This window comes from Harmonia axyridis, chromosome 5 (assembly GCF_914767665.1).
Source record: "Harmonia axyridis chromosome 5, icHarAxyr1.1, whole genome shotgun sequence".
Taxonomy (NCBI): domain Eukaryota; kingdom Metazoa; phylum Arthropoda; class Insecta; order Coleoptera; family Coccinellidae; genus Harmonia; species Harmonia axyridis.
Genome location: NC_059505.1, coordinates 121388 through 147075, shown reverse-complemented (window position 1 = coordinate 147075; position 25688 = coordinate 121388). Strand labels below are relative to the sequence as shown.

Sequence of the window (25688 nt, the reverse complement as noted above, 5' to 3'; positions counted from 1 at the left end):
TATTAAGTGGGAACTGATTGGTTAGATAAGCACTCTGACCTTGTTAGAACAGCATAAAGTTATCTAAAAAGATGTTTTGAAATACGATGATCATAAAGAACGAAATTTAAAGATCTTTCATATTAGATTTCTCTCGATATGGTGCACTAAATTTCTTCAAAAAATATAAAATTAAAAGAAATTCTCACCATGAATTATAGACACTTAGATATTTCACAATATTATGAGCATCATCAGAGGATAATCGAGAATCGTGTCTCAAAATTTGCTATAGTAAGAATGCTATGCACTTTTGAGTGAAATGATTAGTATCAAAACGCTTGCTTATCTTTCAGTTAACAACTAATTCTATATAAACAATTAATGAAAAGACTGAAAAAAAGCATTCACTGAATATCAAGTTCCAAATTAATTCTTCAAATAATAATTGTAAGCTGAAATTCCAATAAAAGCAAGGAAGACCAGTTTGAAAATATTCAGAAGCTGAATATTGATTTGCACTATTTCAAGATCATTCTGAAAAACTAGGAAGAAACCCATCTGCTTCGATAGATTGACAATGATAGAAGGATTATGTAAGGGAATATAATTTCAGTTTCTATCTTCTCTCATTCAAGACATCCTTTTTTGCTTTTGTTGAATATATGTACTTTGTAACTCCAGAGGTGTAAATAGCTAGTTTCATGACGGCCTAAGAAAGTGGGGATAAAAAACATTAAATAAAATTAAAAAAAAAATACATTTCAACATAAAAATATACCCTCGGTTACAGTATTTAGCTTTTTATAACTACAAGCTTTCCTCTTGTTAATTCCTCAGTTTATTTAGGAGAAATAGGTAATCCAATTCTAAATTAGTGCTCTTCATATTATTATTTTCGTCCAAAAAGTGACAATCTAAGTCATAATGACATGAAGTAGAGAGCGTTGCCTTTGACAAAACAAAAAACGTACTTCACATATCTAAGTAATAAACTATCTATTGTCGAAGTTTAACGTTAAATTTCAGTGATGACATCGCAACATTGTAGAACTTGATGATGAAGATCCCCAACGCTGCCAAGTACCTGACCCAAAGTAATAAAAGTACAACACATTTCATCAAACATAACGATCTGATACAAACTTTTTAGTCCATCTATGATCTATCAATTTTGACTTTTCATCATCATACTTTGAAACTTCATCCAATATACCTAAATTATTCGTGTACTAAATCCTTAATTTTGCAAGTTTATCTCAACAATCTGGCGCAAAACAATGAAATGGGCGAGCCTGATAGTGGCGGCAGAGCCCTCAATGTCGGCAATGGAAGGTGTATGAGTATACAGGCTATGCAAGCTCTGTTCGAATTCTGGGAGAAACACCAGCTTTGTGATGCTACTATCGTATTGGACGACGGCACAGAAATTCCTGTTCATAGAGCTGTTTTTTGCGCTTGCAGCTCTTATTTCAGGTACGAAACGAAATGGTCAAAGTGATGAAGAAAAAATTCATGCAAAACAATTTACTAACAATTCAATGCTTAGTACCATGCAGAGCCCAAACTTCCTTACAATTGTGGCAGCTGATAAAACCTTTGTGGTTTACTGAAAAATCGGTAATGCCTACTTGCAAGCATAATGAAATGGAGCTTCAATTGTGAGAAGGCATTCAAACCGCTAAATTTAGCTTCTGAACAAAATGGTACCCTTATCTCCTTGGGAATGTTTGTTGTTATCTGACTAACAACAATTTAGATATTGAATATTTTCATTCAGTATTCCACAAAGTATTTAGCCAGTGGCCAATTCCAATAATATTTCTTTTGTGGATAGTCAACTTGACTGGACAAAAGTATCAATGAATTGATAATGAACGAGCTCTGAATGGAAATGAAATGGGAGAACTCAATGATATTTCATATTGTTTTCTCAACACATTATATGAAAAGAGTTTTCTTCTTCACAGTTGGTAATCTGCAGACATGGTGATTTTTTCAGTATCCTTTGACTAAATTCTTGTATCATAAACAAATAGAGATCAACCCAATGACCACTAGACATTATTGTCATGTTCATAATAATATATGAATCAAATTTCAGGGCCCTCTTCACCACTCCACTACATAATGAATATAAGAGCAGGGTCCATTTGCCAGGAGTTTCGAAAGAAATGATGCAAACCCTTTTGGAGTATATTTACCTGCGAAAACTAGACATCAACGATCAAAATGTCTACGATGTTCTCATGACAGCAGATTATCTAAGCATCTTGGGAGTCTTGGACATCTGCTGCGACTACTTGGAGAGCATACTGAAGCCAAGGAACTGCATCGGAATAATGTTGTTCGCCAGAAACCACTTCTGTCGAGATCTTGCAAACAAGGCCTGGAAATTTATCATGAAAAACTTCCCACAACTAGCTATTCAAAGTGACGAATTGCTGGAACTACCCTTGAAAGACTTCCAAGAGATCATAAATGCTGATTATTTGAACGTTAAAAGCGAAGAGACGGTCTGGGAAACCATACTAAAATGGATAAACCACGACTCCGAGAATAGAAAGGCTCACATAGTCGATCTGATGAAGTGCATAAGACTGGGTTTGCTGGATACCCAGTTCTTCTTGGAAAGGGTGAAGGATCATCCTTTTGTAACCTCGTGTGAAGAAAGCAGACCCATGATTATTGAAACGTTGAAGTTTTTGTACGATTTGGAAATGATAACCTCAAGGTGAGTTTTGTATTATTGAAGCTTCTTGCTCCATCTGAGAAGAAATAACTCAAATTTGTTTCTTCTTAGAGACGGTGAGGTGATCACACCAGAGATAGCCAGACCTAGGATTCCACATGAGATACTCTTCGCGATTGGAGGTTGGAGCGGGGGTTCCCCCACAAATTTCATCGAGACCTACGATACAAGGGCAGATAGATGGGTAAGGGTCGAAGAGGTCGACCCGACAGGTCCCAGAGCCTACCATGGTACAGCCGTGGTGGGCTACAACATATACGTCATCGGCGGTTTCGATGGAATGGACTATTTCAATTCTTGCAGGTAACTAATATGTAGGTATAACATCAACAACCACAAGATAGCGAATTTTAAAACTTCTACCACCAATAATAAGATTTTTTTTTGGGCCACCCCACCACTCAGTACACTGATTTACTGAGGGGAATTTTCTCTTAATATAATAGTTAATGTTATCCTAGGAGACTTGTCCTTTAGGGTAGCTCTATTTTCACTTTGAGTATTGAGACGATCTGAAGTTAGGAATCAAAGAGAAGATTAAGAAACAGACAGAAAACCTAATCGAATGAATGAGTATTCAAACAGTGAATTTTAAATCTCGAAAGGGAAGACTGACCAGAGGTCCCCAGAAGAAATTCCTTACTAGGCAAGTCAAGCAACTGTATAAGAATATGAAAAAATTTATAAAAAGGAAGGAGGAAACTTGGGTCGTCTATAATGATGATGGCAAGTTATCATGCCTCGCTATGGATATGAGGAGGTGTATATGGCAGGGATTACAAATGATTTCATCAGTAACTCTGGGATTAAATACTACAATATCCCGATAAACAGAGAGCAATTGAAAAATAAAATTTAATTTTTGGGTGGATTCAAATTTCAAATGAATGAATGAATGAGCCACTAGTTTACGTTTGGTCAATTTTTGATTTTACTCGATAAGAATGTCAATTTGTACGACTAAGTAATTACAAGTCCATTGATTCCAGGTGCTTCGATGCAGTGAGTAAAGTATGGAAGGAAATAGCACCAATGCACGTGCGACGATGCTACGTGAGCACCGCAGTCTTGAGGAACAAAATCTACGCCATGGGTGGCTACGACGGCCACCACCGACAGAACACATCCGAAAAGTACGATCATACAACTAATCAGTGGTCGTTGATTGCACCAATGAATATGCAGAGGTCTGACGCCAGCGCGTGTACCTTGAATGGTAATGGGTAATATGCCTAAATCACATTGTGTAATGAACTACTGCTGCATACGTTTTTTCAATGAGTAACTGAACACCCAGAAAGAGTGAAATGTACTTTTTTGACTCTTGTATTGGGGTTAAAGTTATTTTGAGTATATGTTTTGTTCATACATTTTTGAATGATTCATATCTCATTTTCTATATTGATACAATTATACAGTTAAATCATAAAAAGCTGTTGTACACTGTTAGAGACGTTTACTTCATAATTTGAGTCAAACATATAGAAAAAATGGTATTGGTCGACCTGCATTTTGACATTTGAGGGCGAAATTTTCATGGTTCGATTCAAGAGTGGTATTTTCTCAATTTCAGATAAGATATACATAACAGGTGGCTTCAACGGTCAAGAATGCATGCATTCGGCCGAAGTCTACGACCCTGAGACGAACCAATGGACCCTAATCAATCCCATGCGCTCTCGAAGATCGGGAGTCTCTTGCATCGCCTACCACGGCCACGTCTACGTCATCGGCGGTTTCAACGGGATCTCCAGGATGTGCAGCTGCGAAAAGTACAACCCCCAAGCCAACAGCTGGTCCCAAATCCCTGACATGTACAACCCAAGGAGCAACTTCGCGATCGAGGTGATAGACGACATGATCTTCGCCATCGGTGGCTTCAACGGCGTGACCACCATCTACCACGTGGAGTGCTACGACGAGAAGACGAACGAGTGGTACGAAGCCACCGACATGAACATATACAGGTCGGCCCTGTCGGCGTGTGTCATCGACGGACTGCCCAATGTGAACGATTACATCCACAAGCACAGGGACAGGCTGATGGAGGAAAAACGGCAGAAACTGATCGCGATCGAGAACCAACGCCAGATGGCGGGCGTGGCGAACAACGCCAACAATTTGAATCAGCAAGAAAACATAGTGGCGGCAGTGAACGCAAACATGCAGCAACTGAACATACTGCAACAGCTGAACGCGAACGTGAACCCAACACTACCTGAACAAGACGATCTAGGGGTGATGGAGGTTGACGACAATGACGAAGACGGAGTGTTATAAAAAAAATGGTTTCTTTTTCGGTAATTCGAAAGATTCGATGAAAATTTTTGATGATTCAATAAAAGACTTACTAATGTGACTGTGCTTTTATAACTAGAGTAATTAGGTAATCCATTTATTTATATATCTACTGTACCTATATTCATATACTTTTATAATATTATTTCCGAGTATCGACAGCTTTGTTTCATTTTTTTTTTCAATACTTGTTTCATTGAGAATAAATTTGATTTGTACCTTTATTACCCATTGGCGAATATTCTACCTTGAGTATTGAGGTCTCCAAAGTGGAGCCAAGGAATTAGTAACGTGCTGTGAGATTTGGAAGAACGAGATAGGTTTAGTTCAATATAAAAGGTTCTCGAATAAAGGGCTTTATTTTGATATAAAAAAAGTAGTTTGTTTCAACGAACGCTAGATATATCACAGTTCAGTTCTCTAGGAGTTAACTGATTGTAAATCGGTATTGAGCATCGAGATTTCCTCATGATATCACATCTTGAAGCTGAGCTGGCAAAAAAAACTCCTTTCCTGAATTTTTCCCAATCAAAACTTTCGATTTTTTTTTAGAATTATACTCGATAGTTTCACCTAGGAAGAGTAGCTCAAACCTGGTTTTGATAATGATGTGCACATTATAGGATTCTACAATTGATTAAATAAAATATGTGTAGATTATTGCGCTTATAGACAAATTCTGATTTAACTTTTAAATTTTTTTTAGAAAAACTGACTTAATTCGAGTATTATCAGTTTTGTATTAGGCCTAAGTACATACACCTGTTTATTTTACAATTCATTTCCTCTAGATCATAAGGAGCAAATAATTTTCAAACCAAAATTTGGAAAATCTCGAAATTGAGACCTTTCAGACGAAAACTGATCTGAATCTGGCCAAACTCTGAGGCTTGTAAAATGGGTATACATGCCTCAAAGCTTGTGTGTAAATTGTGCTTTTGAAGTGTAGAAAATTTTTTCTGGTGGAAATGGATGCCAAATTCGGAATCTACGACCTCGAATCCCTCTAAAACTATCAAAAAATGTTCGAATTTGATCGGTCGATTTTTTCGGAAAAACCAAGACTATAACCTTGGATATTTTTTCGCCAAAAAATGTTTTTGTTTCAGATCGACTTCAAAATTTGATTTTATAAAGAATTTTCGATTCTGACTCCGTTTCTGCAATCAGTTCCTCTCTAGAAGCTCCCAAAATTGAGTTATTCCCTTTTTTGTGGAAAAAATTTGGAAGTGATTAGTCTGCCCTCTGGTGGCCAATATCGGAGTCTTGTAAAATGGTAAAACATGCCCACAACTGAGACTTTCCAGTTGTGTAAAACCTGTGCTTTGAATGTGTAGAAAATGTTTCCTAGTAAGAATCGATTCTGAATTTGGAATCTACAACCTCGAATCCCTCCGAAAATATTATAAAATGTTCGAATTCTATCGGTCGATTTTTACTCCAAACACACATCAAAATTTGACGTTATGAAGAATTTTTCATGCTTAATTCCTGTTTTCTATCAGTTTCTCCCTAGAAAACCCAAAATTGAGTTATTTCGAGTTTTGTGGAAACATTTTCAAAGGGGTTTGATTGAAGAATCCTTAAGGTCTAGAGAAAAGAAATTATCACTTTAAATAGGTGTATGCACTCAGACCTAATACAGAAGTGTTGGCACATCAATTATTTCAGTTTTTCTTCAAAATTAAAAAAAAATTCAATTTAATAGAGCCTCCAAGCCATCTATAAAAAATTTACTGAACTAATTCTGGTCACAGTCAACTGTAAGTAGAATCCTGTAACGTAAACGTGACAAGTTAGTTTGGTTGGAGCTACTTTTCCTAGATGTCGCTACATATTCAAATCCTAGAAAAATTTTTGTGGATGAGCTATATTTAAGCTCATCCTCCAGATTTTTCTCAGGATTCTACAGTGACTTGAGTCACTGTATTCTATGCTAATTTGAAATTTTGGATTTAAATAAAACCGGACATGTTTGAATTGCCATCACTTTTTTATTATGAAATATTGATTATAAGCGAAGCTAATAAAGACTTAATTTTTCAAGTTACAAATGTTGTACTTGATGTGGATTATATTTGAAGTAAAAATTTCCAGAATATGCATAAGATCTATTTTCATAGACTTTTCTTTTACAATAATTTAATTTTTCTCTGTGGTATAACTCTGTATTCGGAATTAAACTCGGCCGATGGTCTTGGTTGGTAAAATTAAAGTGATGGGTTGCGTCAAACAGTGGAAGGCGGAAGGAAAAGTAGTGAATTATCACGATTGGAGAGAGTGAAAACGTTTATTTTGATTCGATGTATTTTTATAATATGTGAATTTGTTATTTTGACATCTTGTGAATCGATTGCCACACAAATGGTATCTAAATTATTTGTTTTCTTAAATACATAGCATTCAATGTGCCTTCATAATTTTTTTCGTTCCAATACTTGAAGGTAAGGTAAAACAACTCAAAACGGTTTACGTATTTGGAAAAATCACCTTCAAGTCGTAGAAAGTTCTGCATGTATTAATTCTCAGATTGAATCAGCTTGTTATATTGTGAATAAATTTAGAACTGACATTGGCAGTGGAACAGTTATTTTTTTTAACCCTAATATTACGAGTAATGATAATTGACAAAATACGCATTAGAAAGAATTTAAGGTTTTGATGTTATTTATCTCATTTGTATTATTAATGTTTACCCATTTTTTTTAGGTATGACTACTGAGTTCACACTATGAGTTGATTGGAAGTTTACAATACAACTTTCATAAATAAAACATGATAAATTCATGACACATTGCTATTTGAATCAAAATCCTTTAATTCACATCAGGGAACCACTGGTGTATGAATTAATCATACAACAGTATTCAAATTATTCGTTGGTAAGCCACCAAATCTAAGTCATTTATGTTAACCTACTTCTGACATCGTAAGAGAGTATGACAACAAAACAATAATGATTTAGTTAATAGAATGTGATTGGATATTAACATGGAATTTTGAATGATGTTTTGATTTTTTAGTGAAGATGAGTGAAAACGAAAAGAAATGGGCATGCGAGTATTGCACTTACGAAAACTACCCCTCAGCACTGAAATGTACTATGTGTCGAGGACCTAGACCCTTTATCAGTGAAGATATATATAGCCTACATGATAATGATGACAAAACAAACTCTGCAACAGGATCTTGTGATAATGGACAAAACATAAACTTGTTGCAGTGTAAAAACTGCACTTTCCAAAACCATAAAAATGATCAAACCTGTAGCCAATGTGGAACCTCTTTAGTGAACGCAAGTAATTTACACGAATACATACAGCCATTAAACATAACCCAACATTCAGATCTGGCTCAAAGTTTGTCCCAGCCTCGTAATAAGAGCCCTCCAGCAAGTGAAATAAATGTGGAAAATAGTAGAAGAATGACGTTAGGAAAATGGACCTGTTTGGTTTGTATTTTTTCATTTGAATATACTTATAATTATGTATATGGGGTTCAAATAATATTTGTGTTATTTTTTTCAGATGTGCACTTATGAGAACTGGCCCAGAGCAGCAAAATGTTCCATGTGTGGACATCCGCCTCAGAATTCTCAAAGGCATCCTTCCTCTAGCCACATAATCTCCCCCTCAAATCAAAACATCGATGTCAATAACCAAGAAGACTTATTCATAACACCTTCAAATATAATGGGTATTTATTTTCTCTGATTACTTTACTTTGAGTCCTAATCTATTTCACTTCAGAAGAGAACAATTGCGAAACTGAAAAAAAATTGAGACTCATGAGAAGAAAAGCAGACTGGAATTGGTTAAATGCATGTATAGGTGTGATTGAAGGAAATCCGGTACCTGTGGAACATTATCTTTCATCAGGTGGTGACCCGGCACGAACTTTAACTGCCTCAGAAGTTGCAATACTCAACAGAAGTTCTGCTTTCGATGTAGGTCATACTTTAGTTCATTTAGCTATAAGGTGAGTGATATTTGAATCTATAATTATGCTTTATTTGGTGAATTCGTATTATTTATGATCAAGCGAAGTTATGACTGAAGTTGGGAGGTTTCGCCTTTTGTTCAAACTCTTATTCTTGTAATTCGTATAAATGTGATTTCATACGGATATAACTATATAATTTCAAGTCGCTATAACATTTTGTTTGAAAGTTATCGTGTACAATGTGGCCTGCCAGACAATTGATTTTGAAGTGGAAACTTCACAAAACTTTCTTTCTGATTAAGTAAGTGAACAGTTAAGTGAATATGTATTTTTTTGCTGATTTTGCAGCTGTCATTACATAATTAGATATACAAAATTCCGTAATTTTGTAAAAAGATATAAACATATTAACACCATAAAAGTGATCTGTACGTAAGAATATTTTCAATTGCGCCTGCTTGTTTCTCTAATTCTGCGGGAATATCTCAGTTTAATCCAACTTCATGGTTATATTTCATTATTATATGTTGGTACTCAGAACTTTCCTGTCACGGAATTATTTATCATCTGTCAAACTTGTGATACAGAAAACAGTTCTGCCAACCAACATTTTCGTATTTTACATTATTCATCTTGAATTTTTATTGAAACTAATGGAATATTTCCATAATGATCATTCAGTGATTTTTGCATTGAAAAATGTTGATTGACAGAACTGTTTTCTGCATCACAAATTTGACAGATAATAGATAAATCTGTGACAGAAGAGTTTCTTGTACCAACAAATAATTATAAATGGAACCATGAAACTGAGACATTCCCGCACGATTTTGTTCTACAAAGTATGACAAAATGAACGGATTTGCCACAGACTTAGAGAAATAACTATTATTGAAAACTATTTGTTTCAATTGATACGTTACTCTTTCAATAATTCTGTGATTTCTGGTATGCAGGTTCCAGAGAGACGATTTATTGGCAGTGCTCTTAACGCAAATAGAAGGTTCTGGTTCTGGACTTAAAAAAGTTCCAAGTTATATTGCACCTGATATTGCCGCTGATATTCGACGACACTTCGCCGCTACTATTCGTCATGGGAAAGGCAGCTTTCCATGTAGTTTCGTAACTGAGTTTCCCACCTTTGCCTTACCTGCAGGTTGGTGGCATTTATAAAATAAATATAGGTTGAAAGTAAAAGGGGGGTCTTTCATGTGAACAAAACCTCTTAGGCCTTCCCTTGGAAAGTTATACACTTCAAAAGATTAATTGTATTTCATTTTCTTTATTAAGAAACTATTGCGTTCAAGAGCACAACAGAAGACTGAAAAAAGTTGTAATATTTCAAGTAAAGGCCTAAAAGCTTTTACTAATATGAAAAACCTCTTTTAATTTTCAACAAATATTCACCCCTAAAAACTTTTCGCACTCATTCGACAACATCCTGTATATCAATCAGTTTTATGAAATGAATTTATTCGACTATTTCTTTACAGAAGTGGATGAGCTACCGAGTCCTGTCCAGGAGCAGCTATTCAGTGAACTGTTGGATAAAGATGCCCAGCACACGTTAGAAACCGATCCCGCTGTCATCAATTGGTCTTTAGAACTGACCGTTCGTTTGGGATCACGTTTACACGCCTTATGGAATAGATCTTCGGGCGACTGCTTGTTAGATTCTGTTATGCAAGCGACCTGGGGAGTCTTCGACAGAGATAATCAACTGAGGAGAACATTGGCCGAGAGTCTGAACCAGGGTGGCGAAATGTAAGTGGACCATTCACAGTTTGGTTTATGATTTCAATTTTATAGTATCCGTTACCAGAATTAGCAGGTTTTTTTGAATAACAGTTATTCCAAATGTGAAATGTGAAGAAGCTACTGGATAGTAAAAGAATTGTTATTTATATAAAAAGAGGAAATTGAATAACTTAGAATGACATTCTAAATTTTAGAACAGCACTTTTTCAAAATGTCAAATGTGGAAAAGCTTCTGCGTAGTAAGAAAATTGTTATACAGGGTGATTTACCACAATGGCCTACTAGACGTTTATGGAAAACTAAGTAATCATAATTTTGTGCTGAAAATTTGCATGTTGGGGTTGGAGAACATGATCTCACTACCTAAAATATTTTCAGATTTCTACAACTTTTGGTTATACCACAAAATAAACTACTACTTCCTTATTTCAAATGGCACACCAAGTATATTATTGCATCATTAGATAACTTTTTGCTGACAATTTCAGCAATATGCCATACCTTGGGTATAAACTCAAAGGTTCTTGAGTAAATGGGATTCTTATGAAAAAAATAGTGGTGGAGAGGACATTTTTTTAAATATTTCTGCAGAAAAAGTCTTTTCGAAAAAATCTTTTTCATTTTCGATTCTGCAAATATGTACAATTATAAGACTGTTAGCGGTTTAGGCCAAAAATGTACAAGGTGTTTATCAAAAGATGTCGAAGTTGGACAACTCAAATTCATCAAAACTCAAGATTTTCAAATTAGAACCTATATTTTTTTCAGTCAATTCTACTTATATAATTATACTTCAAGAGTTATCGAGAAAGAACTTTAAATAAGGAAAAACCGCAAATTCTAACTGTGTGGAGTAGTCTGTGAGATCCGGTAAACACAGAAAGTAACTAAAATTTGATGTTTCGATAACTAAATTTTACATTTCATGAATTGTAATTGATTGTTCTTTGGAATGTTGAGAAACTCATAAACCAATAAAATTTCAAATTACAAATAATTGATTATAGTTCATGAAATATCAAATTTAGTTATCGAAACATCGAATTTTAGTTACTTTCTGTGTTTTCTGGAAGTCACAGACTACTCCACACGCGATTAATCACCCTGTATATATAATTCAAAAGTTGTAATATAATAACTTGGAATAATATTCTAAATTTTGAAATAACGGTTATTTAAAAAATGTAAAATCTGTAGAAGTTACTGTGTAGTAATTATTATTTGAATAATTCAATAGTGGGAATAGAATAACTACCATTTCATTTCAAATTGATTTCAATCGAATAAAGATCAAGGTAATCCAACTTTTGAAACTTTAGTGTATGAATGTCAAGTTTTAACTGTACTGCATTTTTCTTGTCAGGTTCTACCCACGTTGGAAAGAGTATGAAGCAAACCACGCGTCTTTCCTTCAGTATTCACTGGAAGAAGAACAATGGGAAGAAGACTGGACAAGCTTACTATCGTTGGCAAGTCAACCTGGCACAAGTTTAGAGATGCTCCATGTATTTGCCTTGGCCCATATATTGAGAAGACCGATTATAGTATATGGCGTTAAGTACGTTAAGAGTTTTCGAGGGGAAACTTTGGGATATTCTAGGTTTGAAGGTAATTTTCAGAACAATTTTCAAAATTGAATCTATTTAAACAGACTTTGAAAGATTTAACTTTCTTTTAATTGGGCGGCAAATCTGTTCATTTATCCATACCTTGTAGAACAAAATCGTGCGGGGATACCTCAGTTTCACACAGATTTATAAAATTATTGTTTATTTGTCAAATTCTACAAAAATTCACGATTCATAGTTATATTTCATTTTTATATGTTGGCACTCAGAACTATCCTGTTTCATCTATTATCTGTCAAATTTGGATACAGAAAACAGTTCTACCAACCAACATTTTTCAATGCAAAAATCACTAAACGATATTTATGTAAATAATCCATTTATTTCAATAAAAATCCAGTGATAGAGAAAATAATGTGTAATACTCATATAGAAGGCTCATTCTAACACTTGTTCATTCAAAAACTCGCCATTTCGTGGCTCGTTTTTTAAATTTGGACTCGAGGAAGAGTATCAATGCCTTCCGCATTTTTTTTTATGAATATCTATTATGAAATTTTTATTTCTGAATATCTCATAGGAATTTCTTGCAGGTGTATATTTGCCACTGTTATGCGAACACAGCTTTTGTATCAAAACTCCTATCGCCTTGGGTTATACGAGAGGACATTTCTCAGCCTTGGTTCCGATGGAGCCTTATAGCCGAATAGAAGCTAGGTTACCTAAAAGTAATCTAGCACCTGATCAACTGCAGAGCATCTTTTTGCCTTTGATGACCCGAGATCGAAAAGTATTACCAATTCATTTTCTTACCGAATCTGAGGTAAGTTTCGAAAAATCTTATACTTATTTCGCATTCTAGATTTTAAAAAAACATTGGATATGTCTATAAATGCTGAAAATGTGCTCAAAAATATATATAAGGGACTGACAGAGGTTAACAATTTTTGGGATTCTTAAAAAATGTTCAGTAGAGAGGATCGCTTCATGTCTATCATTTCATTAAAAAAAAAAGTTTTTATGATATCTATTAATTAATAAAGTTTCTAAAAGGTTGAGTTTTCATTTCCAATGACTAAAATTTCGAAATTATGATCAAAATTATGTCCTGTATCTAATTAATGTTCTGTATATGTGGATTTTTTTTATTGATGTAACATTTGTCTTATTCTTGTCTGAAATGATCTTATTCGGCCAACATACAGATATGTGCAACTACCACATGTTAATAATAGACTTTGATGTTTTGTCATAATTTTTTATTAATTTTCCTAATTGATTATCTGTTTGAAATATCATAATTTCAATTCATCTTTGGATATCTAGCAAATTTCTGTGTTTTTTGTCATTTGTATGTTGAAGGAATCTATTTCTTTTTTATTATTATTATTTTTTTTTATAATTGCAACGTTGAAAATATTTTTCAATGCTGTTTGTTTAATGATGTTACATCCCTTGTCAAAATTCTCAGTAAAATCAGTATCTAGTAACACTCACCCAAATGGTGTGATGAAACAACACTAGAAATAAATATAGCGGATGTAAAATATTGTTTTATTCATAATTTAAAAACAAATTTTCATCAAGTCAGAACCGAAACACTAAAATATTTTCATTTTGAAATCATAGTTTTGATTGTTCAAGTTTTTTTTTTTCAGATGGGCAGAGAAGAAGCAATATTACGTCATTGGATGGACGTATGTGATACGGAAGGTGGCATATTAGTTGCTCAACAACTATTACATAAAAGACCCCTCTTGGTGGCTCAGATGGTTGAGGAATGGTTAAATCATTATCGAACTTTAGCGTAAGTAACATGATAAAATCGATATTCTAAAGTTAGGTTAGGACTCAGCTAAATAATGAATAGAACAGCATGAAAAATGAGTAATAATGAATAAGTAGACAAATGGACTGGTGATTCGGAGGTTGCGGGTTCGATTCTAGCTCGAGGAGGTACTTTTTCCAGAATTAAAAATTCTCTGTCATGCCAATATATTCAGACGAAAAATCATTATTTACAAAAAAATTTTTTTCGCTACATCTAAAAAATGCTGGGGTTAGAAAATGGGTGATATTCTGCCATATCTTTTAGAACAAAATCGAGCGGGAATATTTTAGTTTCACACTGATTTCATGGTTAAATTTCTTTATTTTATGTTGGTACTTGGAACTATCTTGTCGAATTTGTGATACCAAAAACAGTTCTGCCAACCAATGTTTCTCAATGCAAATATCACTAAACGATATTTATAGACATAATTTTCCATGAATTTAAAAATAAATCAATGAATCAGAAAAAATAATGTGTAATACTAATATAGAAGGCTCATTCTAACACTTGTTCACTCAAAAACTCGTGGAAGAATATCGTTGCCTTCTGCTTTTATATTATGAGTAACTAGTAAATCACTGAGTGAAGTTTTTCTGTTTTCTCAGTCAAGCCACCAGTGCTCCATTTTCACGTCCAATTCCCGTACAAGACTATTCCAGCGATGGAGATACTGACGATGAATAACAGAAGCCGAAGTGTCCTAACTTGACACATGCTGGATAGTTGAGCTTTAGTACCTTAACATGAAACTATATGTAATTACTAGATATAAACAATAAATTTGATCATAGGGGCTGTTTTTTGGGTGAAATGCTACACTCATAATTTCTGCACGGAAAATCGATATTTCGAATTCAATAAATATAATATTTTATATATTCATACATTTAAGTTGATTATTCTCTCATATTTGACATGGGTTTGAAAAACCTGAGAACTTTAATTATTCAATGAGTAGTACAAAAACTAAAGGAGAGTTAACAAAAATTGCAAATTAGCACAGGTAGTGAGTTTTCAGTTGAAAATGAATTCCATTTTAGATCTTTACAAATTTAATTTGTAGTTTAACACTTGTTTTTTCCTGCAGAATTAAAATACTTGAATATTAAGTTTATTAAGTAGTGCGACTGCTCCTTCAAATAATATAGATACTTACGTTTGTTAATTTCTTTGTCCTTATTTATTTTTTGTTGGGATGTTATATCTATCTGTTGATGATTGTTGTCTATAAATTAAGAATGAAACATTTTAGTGCGTAATTTTTCAGAAGGAATTTCAATTTGATGAATGTCAATTTATTACAAATTTTGTGAATGCTATAGTAGGAGTACGATTTTGAAAAACATATTTTCATTGAGAATCATTTAATATATATCTATCTAATTGTTAACACTGTTGAAATTATATTATTTGAAATAAAGAATACCATTCTTTCTCTGATTTTCATTAATTATAAAAAATGTAGCATCTAAAATAGAAAGATAGCAAGCAGGTAAAATATTAATTGAGTTATTCCTTTTTTGTGGAAAAAAATTGGAAGTGATTAGTCTGCCCTCTGGTGGCCAAACTCTGAGGCTTACAAGATGGGTATACATGCCTCAAAGCTAAGGCATATCACTTGTGTGTAAATTGTGCTTTTGAAGTGTAGAAAAATTTTTCTGGTGGAAATGGTTGCCAAATTCGGAATCTACGACCTCGAATCCCTCTAAAACTATCAAAAAATGTTCGAATTTGATCGGTCGATTTTTTCGGAAAAACCAAGACTATAACCTTGGATATTTTTTCGCCAAAAAATGTTTTTGTTTCAGATCGACTTCAAAATTCACTATTATATAGAATTTTTGATTCTGAATCCGTTTCTGCAGTCAGTTCCTCTTTAGAAGCTCTCAAAATTGAGTTATTCCCTTTTTTGTGGTAAAAATTTGGAAGTGATTAGTCTGCCCTCTGGTGGCCAAACTCTGAGGCTTGCAAAATGGGTATTCATGCCTCAAAGCTAAGGCATATCACTTGCGTGTAAATTGTGCTATTGAAGTATAGAAAAATTTTTCTGGTGGAAATGGATGCCAAATTCCGAATCTACGACCTCGAATCCCTCTAAAACTATCAAAAAATGTTCGAATTTGATCGGTCGATTTTTTCGGAAAAACCAAGACTATAACCTTGGATATTTTTTCGCCAAAAAATGTTTTTGTTTCAGATCGACTTCAAAATTCACTATTATATAGAATTTTTGATTCTGAATCCGTTTCTGCAGTCAGTTCCTCTTTAGAAGCTCCCAAAATTGAGTTATTCCCTTTTTTGTGGTAAAAATTTGGAAGTGATTAGTCTGCCATCTGGTGGCCAAACTCTGAGGCTTGCAAAATGGGTATTCATGCCTCAAAGCTAAGGCATATCACTTGCGTGTAAATTGTGCTTTTGAAGTATAGAAAAATTTTTCTGGTGGAAATGGATGCCAAATTCGGAATCTATGACCTCGAATCCCTCTAAAACTATCAAAAAATGTTCGAATTTGATCGGTCGATTTTTTCGGAAAAACCAAGACTATAACCTTGGATATTTTTTCGCCAAAAAATGTTTTTGTTTCAGATCGACTTCAAAATTCACTATTATATAGAATTTTTGATTCTGAATCCGTTTCTGCAATCAGTTCCTCTCTGGAAGCTCCCAAAATTGAGTTATTCCCTTTTTTGTGGAAAAAATTTGGAAGTGATTAGTCTGCCCTCTGGTGGCCAAACTCTGAGGCTTGTAAAATGGTGAAACATGCCCACAACTGAGACATTCCAGTTGTGTAAAAACTGTGCTTTAAATGTGTAGAAAATGTTTCCTAGTAAGAATCGATTCTGAATTTGGAATCTACAACCTCGAATCCCTCCGAAAATATTATAAAATGTTCGAATTTCATCGGTCGATTTTTACTCCAAACACACATCAAAATTTGACGTTATGAAGAATTTTTCATGCTTAATTCCTGTTTTCTATCAGTTTCTCCCTAGAAACCCCAAAATTGTGTTATTTCGAGTTTTGTGGGAACATTTTCAAAGGGGTTTGATTGAAGAATCCTTAAGGTCTAGAGGAAAGAAATTATCACTTTAAATAGGTGTATGCACTCAGACCTAATACAGAAGTGTTGGCACATCAATTATTTCAGTTTTTCTTTAAAATTAAAAAAAATTCAATTTAATAGAGCCTCCAAGCCATCTATAAGAAATTTACTGAACTAATTCTGGCCACAGTCAACTGTAAGTAGAATCCTGTAACGCAAACGTGACAAGTTAGTTTGGTTGGAGCTACTTTTCCTAGATGGCGCTTCATATTCAAATCCTATTAATGTTCTAAGGTTTTTACTGTTGAGAAGAAATGTTGATAAGAACAGTTCTCTCCAACTGTTCTCTTAATTAGAATTGTTCACTGTTTTTTTAACAGTTTTAGTTAGTCATTAGTTAGTTCCCTAATTATCAACTATAATTCCTGACTCTAATTTGCAAGTCTAATTCACATCTCTTATTTGCAACTTCAATTTAGAATTTGCAACTCTAGTTCTCAAATCTAATTTGAAACTCTGATATACAACTCTGATTTTAACTCCAATTTGTTAATCGAAATTGATTCCAAGTGTTTTATATATTTTATCAATAATTAATTAATGTTAACACTGTCCATATTATATTATTTGAAATAAAGATTACCATTCTTTATTTAATTTTTATCAACATTTTAAAAATTTAGAATCTGAAATATAAAGAGAGGAAAGGGTAAAACAGGAAAGTAATAATTATCACTTGAATTTATTATTCAAAAATCTTACATATAATGAAACTTACACTATAAATGCCATATTTCTCATCCTTTGATATGTTGAATTGTACATAACATGAAAAAGAAGGAAAAATATGTTTTTTCTATTTTATACACAGTTCTGAGTTTTTATGTACAGTTTTGCATTGTAATATCTGATGGAATATTTCGTAGTTCTCTGTTTAAAGTCTTCAATAAGGGATGTTTTCCACAACCACATCTATTTCTGAAGTCGTCCAAGTCTAAAGCCCAAATCATTCCTCCTGCCAATCCTAGGTCCTTTATCAATTGAGACTGAAAACATTTAGATGGAGTTAAAATTAATTTTTCACAAACAATTGTAAAGATTTCTTATTATTGATAAATGAGGAATTCGATAGTTTTATGTTACCTTTCTTTTAATTTCTGCTATATCATCGTATGAAACCCATTGGTTACCACTGTATGCGTATGGACCCATACGACCTTGAGAATCCCTCACTACATTCCAACTCCTTCGTTTCACCCTTTCACAAATCTGAGAAGAAAATTCTGTTATGAAACAAGATTTGAATAAGCAGCATAGAAATTTGGTAGTGATCAGGGATGGAATTCTGTAAGGCTATAGCGAAGTGCAATGTAACGATATAGTGACATTTTTTCGTATCGGTATTCTGTAAAGGGCTTCGGCAATAGTAATGGTTACCGAAGTTGGCTCATAATCATAAAAATAATAGGTACCCAATTATAGTTGATTGGATCATTCTGTAGAAGCATCAAACCTAAGTCCACTCACATAATTTACAAAATTTTTTATGTTATCAACTACACTCACATGCAAAAAAAGGCAACGAGTTGACATTTGGTAAAATTTGAGATCTCATCTTAAATTTCATTTCATTTTTTCAGTGAGCATTAGATAAAATCATGAATTCATTTCAAATTGTAAATTCTTTCTTGTTCACTGCTTGCTTATTAGTCACTATACAGAGTTAATTAGAAGTTTGTCGTTAAATCTTAATTTTGAAACTTCCTGTGGAATAATTTACGTGGTCAAATTAACTAGTGCCCTTAAATCAAAATTTAAAAGGTGATGGTTCTTAATGAAAATTGTTAATTTGAAATTTTGACCATGACATTCCACAGGATGTTTAAAAATTAAGATTTTACAGACTTCTAATTAACCCTGTAGGTATAACTAATGAGCTAATATTTAACCGAAGAATGATTACGCAAGTTTAAACTAATAATTCTGATAATTGAAAAACTAAAAATAAAATAGCTATGATACCTCAAATTTTACCAAATATCACCTCTTTTTTTTGCAAATGAGCGTAGAATATTAGCATCAAAGTGACCATAAATACCTCATAGAAAGCCATGAATCCACCAGCTCGTGTGAATTCTCCAGCTTCTCCAGGTCCGTATGATTGAGCGTTCAATCCATTATTAGATGCATCGGCAAGAGAGAAACTTTGGCCATACATCGGCATTCCCATAACAAGTTTACTTGGTGGAGCTCCTTTCTCTATCCAATAGTGCATCGAGAAGTTCTGAAAATATTTCATAGTTTCTAAATGTCTGCCAACTTAATAATTCTATAAAATTTGTCTGAGCCCCAAACGAGTCAATACCAATTTGAAATGAATAGGTATTTTCCTACAACTGCTATGGAAAGTAGCGTTTTCTTCATAGCTCACTCAATTTCAAAACTATGTATGTATTGATCATACTGTGGGAAATATTATTTCTCACGGCACTTTGCCCAGACCTCGCTTGGTAGACCAATGAAATTGGGCTTTTGAGTCGTTTCTATGGAAACGCAATAAATTGGGCTTTTGAGTCGTTTCTATGGAAACGCAATAAATTGGGCTTTTGAGTCGTTTCTATGGCAACGCAATAAATTCGCAAGTACTGTCAACGAAGGCCATTTTGATTTGAATCAAGTCCATTACTTGAATTATTGAAATTTGTGCAGTTGTAGGAAAAGTATAGTGTGCAACATGTGGAGAAAGTCCTTTTCTCGCGAGTGTGTTTGGGGCACTCGCCTTTCAGGCTCGTGCCACAAACTTCCACACTCGCGAGAAAAGTTGGACTTTCCCCACTTGTTGCACAATGTGTTAATTTATTGAGTTTCCATATAAACGACTCAAAAGCCCAATTCCATTCGTATACCAATCGAGATGTGGGAAAAGTGCCGTGAGAAATAATATTTCCCACAGTATGAGCAATACATAGATTTGAAATTTAGTAAGCTTGAAGAATACGCTACTTTCCATAGCAGTTGTAGGAAATATACTATCAAGCAATTACTTACAGCATTGAAGTAATCGTAAACATCGCCTGGATAATAATAAAGAGGCGCAACATGTCCAGTTTGCTTGTCCCAGTTTCCGTGAAAATCGTAGGTCATCACAGCTATCCAATCGAAGTATCTGCTCAAAGTGGGAACGTCATATCCGGCATCTATCACCATTTTACTAGGGGACACTGCCGATGATAAAAGAAGACCTCTAGGCTTGAATTGAGCACTGAGCTCCCTCACTAAAGATGCGAACCCTTCTTTATCAGATGAAGGACCTTTGTTACAGTCCACCTAAAAGGCATAAAATATATTAAAAAGATCTCCAGAGATTTTGTGAGAAACTACACACTACACCTAAAGTTCACATACCTGCCAGCATTTCGGATATTCCCAATCCAAGTCCAAGCCATCAAAACCCCATTTCTCTATGAACTTCAACGCTTGTTCTACAAATCTCGCTCTAGCTTCCGGGTTATTCACCAATCTAGAATATTTATCACCCAGAGAATCGTTCCATCCACCTAAAGCTATCAAAACTTTCAGTCCTTTAGCCTTGTATGCCACTACTTTGGTGTAAAAATCTGAAAATACATTAATTTTGATTGTATGGATTCAATTTTGGCTCGATTGTTGCTTACTGTTGTCTATATCAGCCCATGAATCGTGTGGTTTTATTGTAAGGGTTGAAGAGTCCAAGACAGCGAAGCCGTAAGTGATGTGGGTACATAGGCTTGGGTCAATGTCATCAGGAAGGTATTTGCCGTCACCTTGCCTGTTGAAGAATACGTATTAGTTTTATAATACACTCTAGACTCGACATTGAGAATGGTTTTAATAATTAATTATACAGATAGAAGATTTAATCAAATAAGACAACCAACATTTCTAAGGGTCCATAAAAAAAGTAAATATATTATTAGGCCAATTGAAAAGTCCCCGGTCTGATGCCCAGATGACGGTGAAAGTATTGAATCCATATGATTTTTAGTTAGTACCAACCTCCAAACAATACCTGTCAAACTTTGACAGCAGTCCGACCATTAGTTTGTGAGATATTGCGTTGTGAGTGTAGCTACTTTTGTTATTCAAAAAAAGATGGAAAAAAAGAATTTCGTGTGCTGATAAAATATTGCTTTTTGAAGGCAAAAATACAGTTAAAGCAAAATCTTGGCTGCTAAGTTTAAATGTGGTGAAATGAGCACCGAAGACGGCGAACCCAGTGGACGCCCAAAAGTGGCTGTCACCGAAGCAAAAATCAAAAAAGTTCACAAAATAATTTTGAATGACCGTAAAGTGAAGTTGATCGAGATAGCAGACATTGTGAAGATATCATCTGAACGTGTACATCACATCATTCACGAACATTTGTACATGAGAAGCTGTGTGCAAAATGCACATAGCAACAACGTGTTAATGATTCTGAGCAGTGTTTAAAGCTGTTTAAGTGCAATAAACCTGAATTTTTGCGTTGATATGGACAATGGATGAAACATAGCTCCATCACTCCAATCGACAGTCAGCTGAGTGGACTGCACACGATGAACCGAATCTAAAGCGAGGAAAAACACAACAGTCAACTGACAAGGTTATGGCATCAGTATTTTGGGATGCGCAAGGTATAATATTCATTGATTACCTCCAAAAGGGTCAGACCATCAACATCGATTATTATATAGCGTTATTGGATCGTTTAAAGGATGAAATCATTAAAAAACGGCCCCATTTGAAGAAAAAAAAAAGGTGTTGTTTAATCAAGATAATGCGCCGTGTCACAAATCAATGAAAACAATGGCAAAATTGTATGAATTGGGATTCGAATTGCTTCTGCATCCACCGTAATCGCCAGATCTGGCCCCCAGTGACTGTTTTCTGTTCTCGGACCTCAAAAGAATGCTCGCTAGAAAGAAATGAAGAAGTAATCGCCGAAACTAAGGCTTATTTTGAAGCGAAAGAAAAATCGTACTACAAAATGATATCGAAAAGTTGGAAGATCGCTATAATCGCTGTATCGCCCTCGAAGGCAACTATGTTGAATAAAAAAATCGAATTTTGCCAAAAGAATGTGTTTTATTATGGTAGACCGGGGACTTTTCAATTGGCCTGTTATTTATTATATACTTGAGCGATATTTTTCTCAGTTGCAATCTTCAAGTTCTTGGACGTTGGCAGAAATTGAGCAAACTCCACATTTTAGGTACTGAAAACGAGATGGCGTAGAGGCCTCTAAAGCTGTTTATCTGAAGAGATTACCTGATGATGGTTGGAGAACTACCTTTTTCAATAAGAGTTACTAGTTTGACAACGAAATCACATTGCTTTCTCGACCACTACTTGATGAGGGCTGTAGATTGATTAAACTTTCGACTCTAAACAAAAGAAACCTCACTCCCAGATGATGATTCACTAAACCATCCATTGGTATATCTCTAAGATTTTAATAGAAACCATACCAATAAACAATTACTGACATCAGAACTTTAATAACTCTATTGGCTTACCTATACCAAGCCCAATTGGTGAAGTAACAAACAACCTTCATTCCACCTTCATCAGGGTATTGAGATACTGTTCCTGGTACGTAAGGAGCTTCTGGAATCTCAACAGTCGATGGTGCATATTCTATCGAAGGCATTGTGGAGGCTTCTATTGCCGATGATTGAGTTGTCGTGGCATCTGGATGACAGGCGGTGTTTTCAGGCCAATCGCAATGATCCTTGTTCCAGTAGAGACCATGAGGACACACCTGAAGTTGAAGCTTGCCCTGATTGCAGATGTAGTAATTCTGGCAGTTGGAATCATCGGCCATAAACAAGTTTCCATTACAGGGCATTTCTTTGGGGTATGAGGGTTGAGGGGACTCTGTAGGTTGATAAGTAGGATAAGTAGGTTTTTTGGACGAAGGGGTCATCATCGTCGTCATCTTATTTTCCGGTTGACCCTTGCCAAGAACGCATTTCGGTGCTGGTTTCGAATAGTTTCTCAACACCCTGTTGATCGTTCTGAGCAGAGGGTATTCTTCGCAGCCGCATAAGTTTTTGAAATCGTCCAAATCCAAGGCCCATATCATCCCGCCCCCAAGACCCATGGCTTTGATGTACTGGGATTTATGCCTGATCATGCCTATATCGTCGAACGAAACCCATTGGTCTCTCAAATACGCGTATGGTCCTATTCTGCCTTTCTTATCTCTTACTACTGTCCATCCTTTATTTATTACATTGGTGCATATCTGGAAATATTTTGTATAAGCGGGGAATTTTTTTGTTTAATGATATTTTTTCTATGACGGGAAAAATGATTGACACTTTTATCTCTATCGACAGATTTTTACCCTCAACCTGATTGATACATTTCCCATTGCGATATACATAAAACAGGAGGAGGTCCTATGCTGATACTTGACGAAGAACTATATTTACTTCGTTCAAATTATAAATTAATTTATTCATCAGTAACTACCTAAGAGTAATAAACATAGATAGAGGGAGCATAAGTCATTGTCAGTAAGCAAATTTTGTCCCCAACATGAACTAATATGACATGAAGCGTGCGGAAATGAAAACATATCAGTGATGTGATATTTCACTCAATTCGCGAGTTTCTCCACAAAAAACGCACTTCTTATGTCCCATGGTGAATAAAAGTTTCATATTAACTCAAAATATATTGAAATAAATACCTAAATATATCAGAAATCCAGAAAATAAACTTCAAGCGCGCCAAACGACGTGAAACAACCGATGACACTAGGAGAGCAAAAGTTGCCAAAGCTTGGATTGCTGGTAGATATAGAAAATAATAAATATTCTGCTCATTATAAATTCGACAATTAGGAAAAATATCGGACTTAAAATATTAAAATTTGCATATTTAATCGAGAATCACTCAAATAAATATATTTGATTCGATATAATATACATTAATAACGATTTAGTAAAATTGTGGATTTAAAAATAAATCACAATCCGACAACGTGATCTAACCATTATGGGGACATGTAAAAATTGCATATTATACTTCCTCTATCTATGGTTATTACTCTATGGTAACTACAAAATGTCTTGTTTATAAATTTTTTTCAATTTCATATTCAAAATTGAAAATTTTCTGACTTGCAATGATAATACTTCACAATATTAGATCGTCGTTTTTCCCGTCAAAGAAAAAATAGTGTAAAAATATTAGATTTTAACTCTCGTTTTTTTTGTCTCTCGTCGCGAGCTAAAATCTTATACTTTATTCTCTTATATAATCTCACCTCATAGTAAGATAAAAAGCCTCTCGCTCTGGTTTCTTCTCCTGCTTCTCCTCCTCCATAAGTAGGAGCGTTCAATCCATTATTGCTGTTATCGGCCAAAGAGAACGACTGTCCATACATCGGCATTCCCATCACCAGCTTCTTTCTATCTGCCCCCTTCTCGATCCAGTAGTTAATGGTGAAATTCTGGAAAGAACGAATGAATTATCCGTCCTAGAAAATAGAAGACATTTTCTTACCGAATTGAGCGTAGCTTCGGAATCTTCAGGATGCTCATACATGGGTGCAACGTGGCCGGTGATTTTATCCCATTGGCCGTGGTAATCGTAGCACATCACCGCTATCCAGTCCAAGTATCTGGACAGAGTTGGCACGTCGTATCCTTCGTCGATCACTCTTTTGTTGGGAGATACTGCTGCGGAGAGAAGCCAACCTTTGGGCTGGAAAGCGGCGTGGAGTTCTCTCACGAAATCTGAGAATCCTTGCTTGTCAGAAGCGGGACCTTTGTTGCAGTCCACCTATGAGCGAGTTTTGGACGAAATTAATATAGAGATTATTTTCTAGTGGTTGCATTAATATCATAAATGTTAGCAATTCATATTTAAATTCTAAGCCCGTGTATTACTGAAATCATGAAATCCTAAGCACATCATGCTGAGGCCATAATTGTCAGAATCAATCACGCGCATGCGTCTCTATGATCGAACCTAACCACAGAAGCTAGATACCCTCGCTCTAAAACACACCTTCGAGACGGCCGTCACTGATATCACTTCGACTTAGATCCTGCATGTTATAGTAACTTAGTTCAACTGAGTTTGTTATTATAAACTCTTCTTCTTTTCTGGTAAATAATTCTGATTTTCCTCATTTTAGATATACATATTATAATTTTTCATGTGGGTCTAAATATTTCTTTTTGGTTACCTTCTTTTTGGAACTTACAATTGTCGATTATTTATTATTTTGTAGGTATTTTTATGGGAATATCCTCTTACCTGCCAGCATTTAGGGTATTCCCAATCCAAGTCGAGACCGTCAAAGTTGTTCTCCTCAATGAAATCGACCACGTGAGAAATGAATCTCCTTCTGGCCGAAGGATTGTTTACTAGCTTCGAGTATTTGTCTCCTGCAGAATCGTTCCAACCTCCTATTGCTATAAGGACCTTGATTCCTTTCGATTTCAGAGCTGTCACCTTCTCGTAAAATTCTGTGGATAT

At 34.7% G+C, this 25688-nt stretch overlaps 3 protein-coding genes across 6 annotated transcripts in view; 2 read left to right on the top strand and 1 right to left on the bottom strand.

Moving 5' to 3' along the window:
- Positions 1-915: 915 nt before the first annotated feature.
- On the top strand, positions 916-5188 carry LOC123680177 (kelch-like protein 10). Its single transcript, XM_045617952.1, has 6 exons — positions 916-1076; positions 1233-1455; positions 2084-2713; positions 2783-3034; positions 3721-3947; positions 4305-5188. The coding sequence occupies exons 1-6, from the start codon at positions 1037-1039 to the stop codon at positions 5009-5011; spliced, it is 2079 nt and encodes a 692-aa protein (XP_045473908.1). The 5' UTR covers positions 916-1036; the 3' UTR covers positions 5012-5188.
- Positions 5189-7227: 2039 nt separating this feature from the next.
- On the top strand, positions 7228-15564 carry LOC123680200 (ubiquitin thioesterase trabid). 3 transcript variants are annotated; one of them, XM_045617985.1, is made up of 11 exons: positions 7228-7396; positions 7739-7911; positions 8053-8480; positions 8557-8725; positions 8779-9007; positions 9928-10127; positions 10465-10735; positions 12093-12337; positions 12891-13120; positions 13956-14104; positions 14737-15564. In XM_045617985.1, exons 3-11 carry the CDS (start codon positions 8058-8060, stop codon positions 14813-14815), a joined length of 1995 nt encoding a protein of 664 aa, XP_045473941.1. In that variant the 5' UTR covers positions 7228-7396; positions 7739-7911; positions 8053-8057; the 3' UTR covers positions 14816-15564. The 3 variants fall into 3 exon arrangements, with proteins under 3 accessions (XP_045473941.1, XP_045473940.1, XP_045473942.1); XM_045617984.1 differs by having other exon boundaries at positions 7228-7473; XM_045617986.1 differs by lacking the exon at positions 7228-7396 and adding an exon at positions 7547-7684.
- A 2336-nt stretch (positions 15565-17900) lies between these two features.
- LOC123681326 (probable chitinase 10) overlaps positions 17901-25688 on the bottom strand; it is a 40798-nt gene continuing 33010 nt past the window's right edge. For both annotated transcript variants that reach the window (XM_045619663.1, XM_045619665.1), the window contains exons 22-31: positions 25467-25678; positions 24708-24986; positions 24469-24654; positions 22709-23439; positions 20849-20982; positions 20580-20791; positions 20223-20501; positions 19273-19458; positions 18318-18443; positions 17901-18220 (exon numbers count right to left, since the gene is read on the bottom strand). In XM_045619663.1, the coding sequence (XP_045475619.1) occupies positions 18056-18220; positions 18318-18443; positions 19273-19458; positions 20223-20501; positions 20580-20791; positions 20849-20982; positions 22709-23439; positions 24469-24654; positions 24708-24986; positions 25467-25678 (2510 nt within the window). In that variant the 3' untranslated portion in view covers positions 17901-18055. The remainder of the gene's footprint in view (positions 18221-18317; positions 18444-19272; positions 19459-20222; positions 20502-20579; positions 20792-20848; positions 20983-22708; positions 23440-24468; positions 24655-24707; positions 24987-25466; positions 25679-25688) is intronic.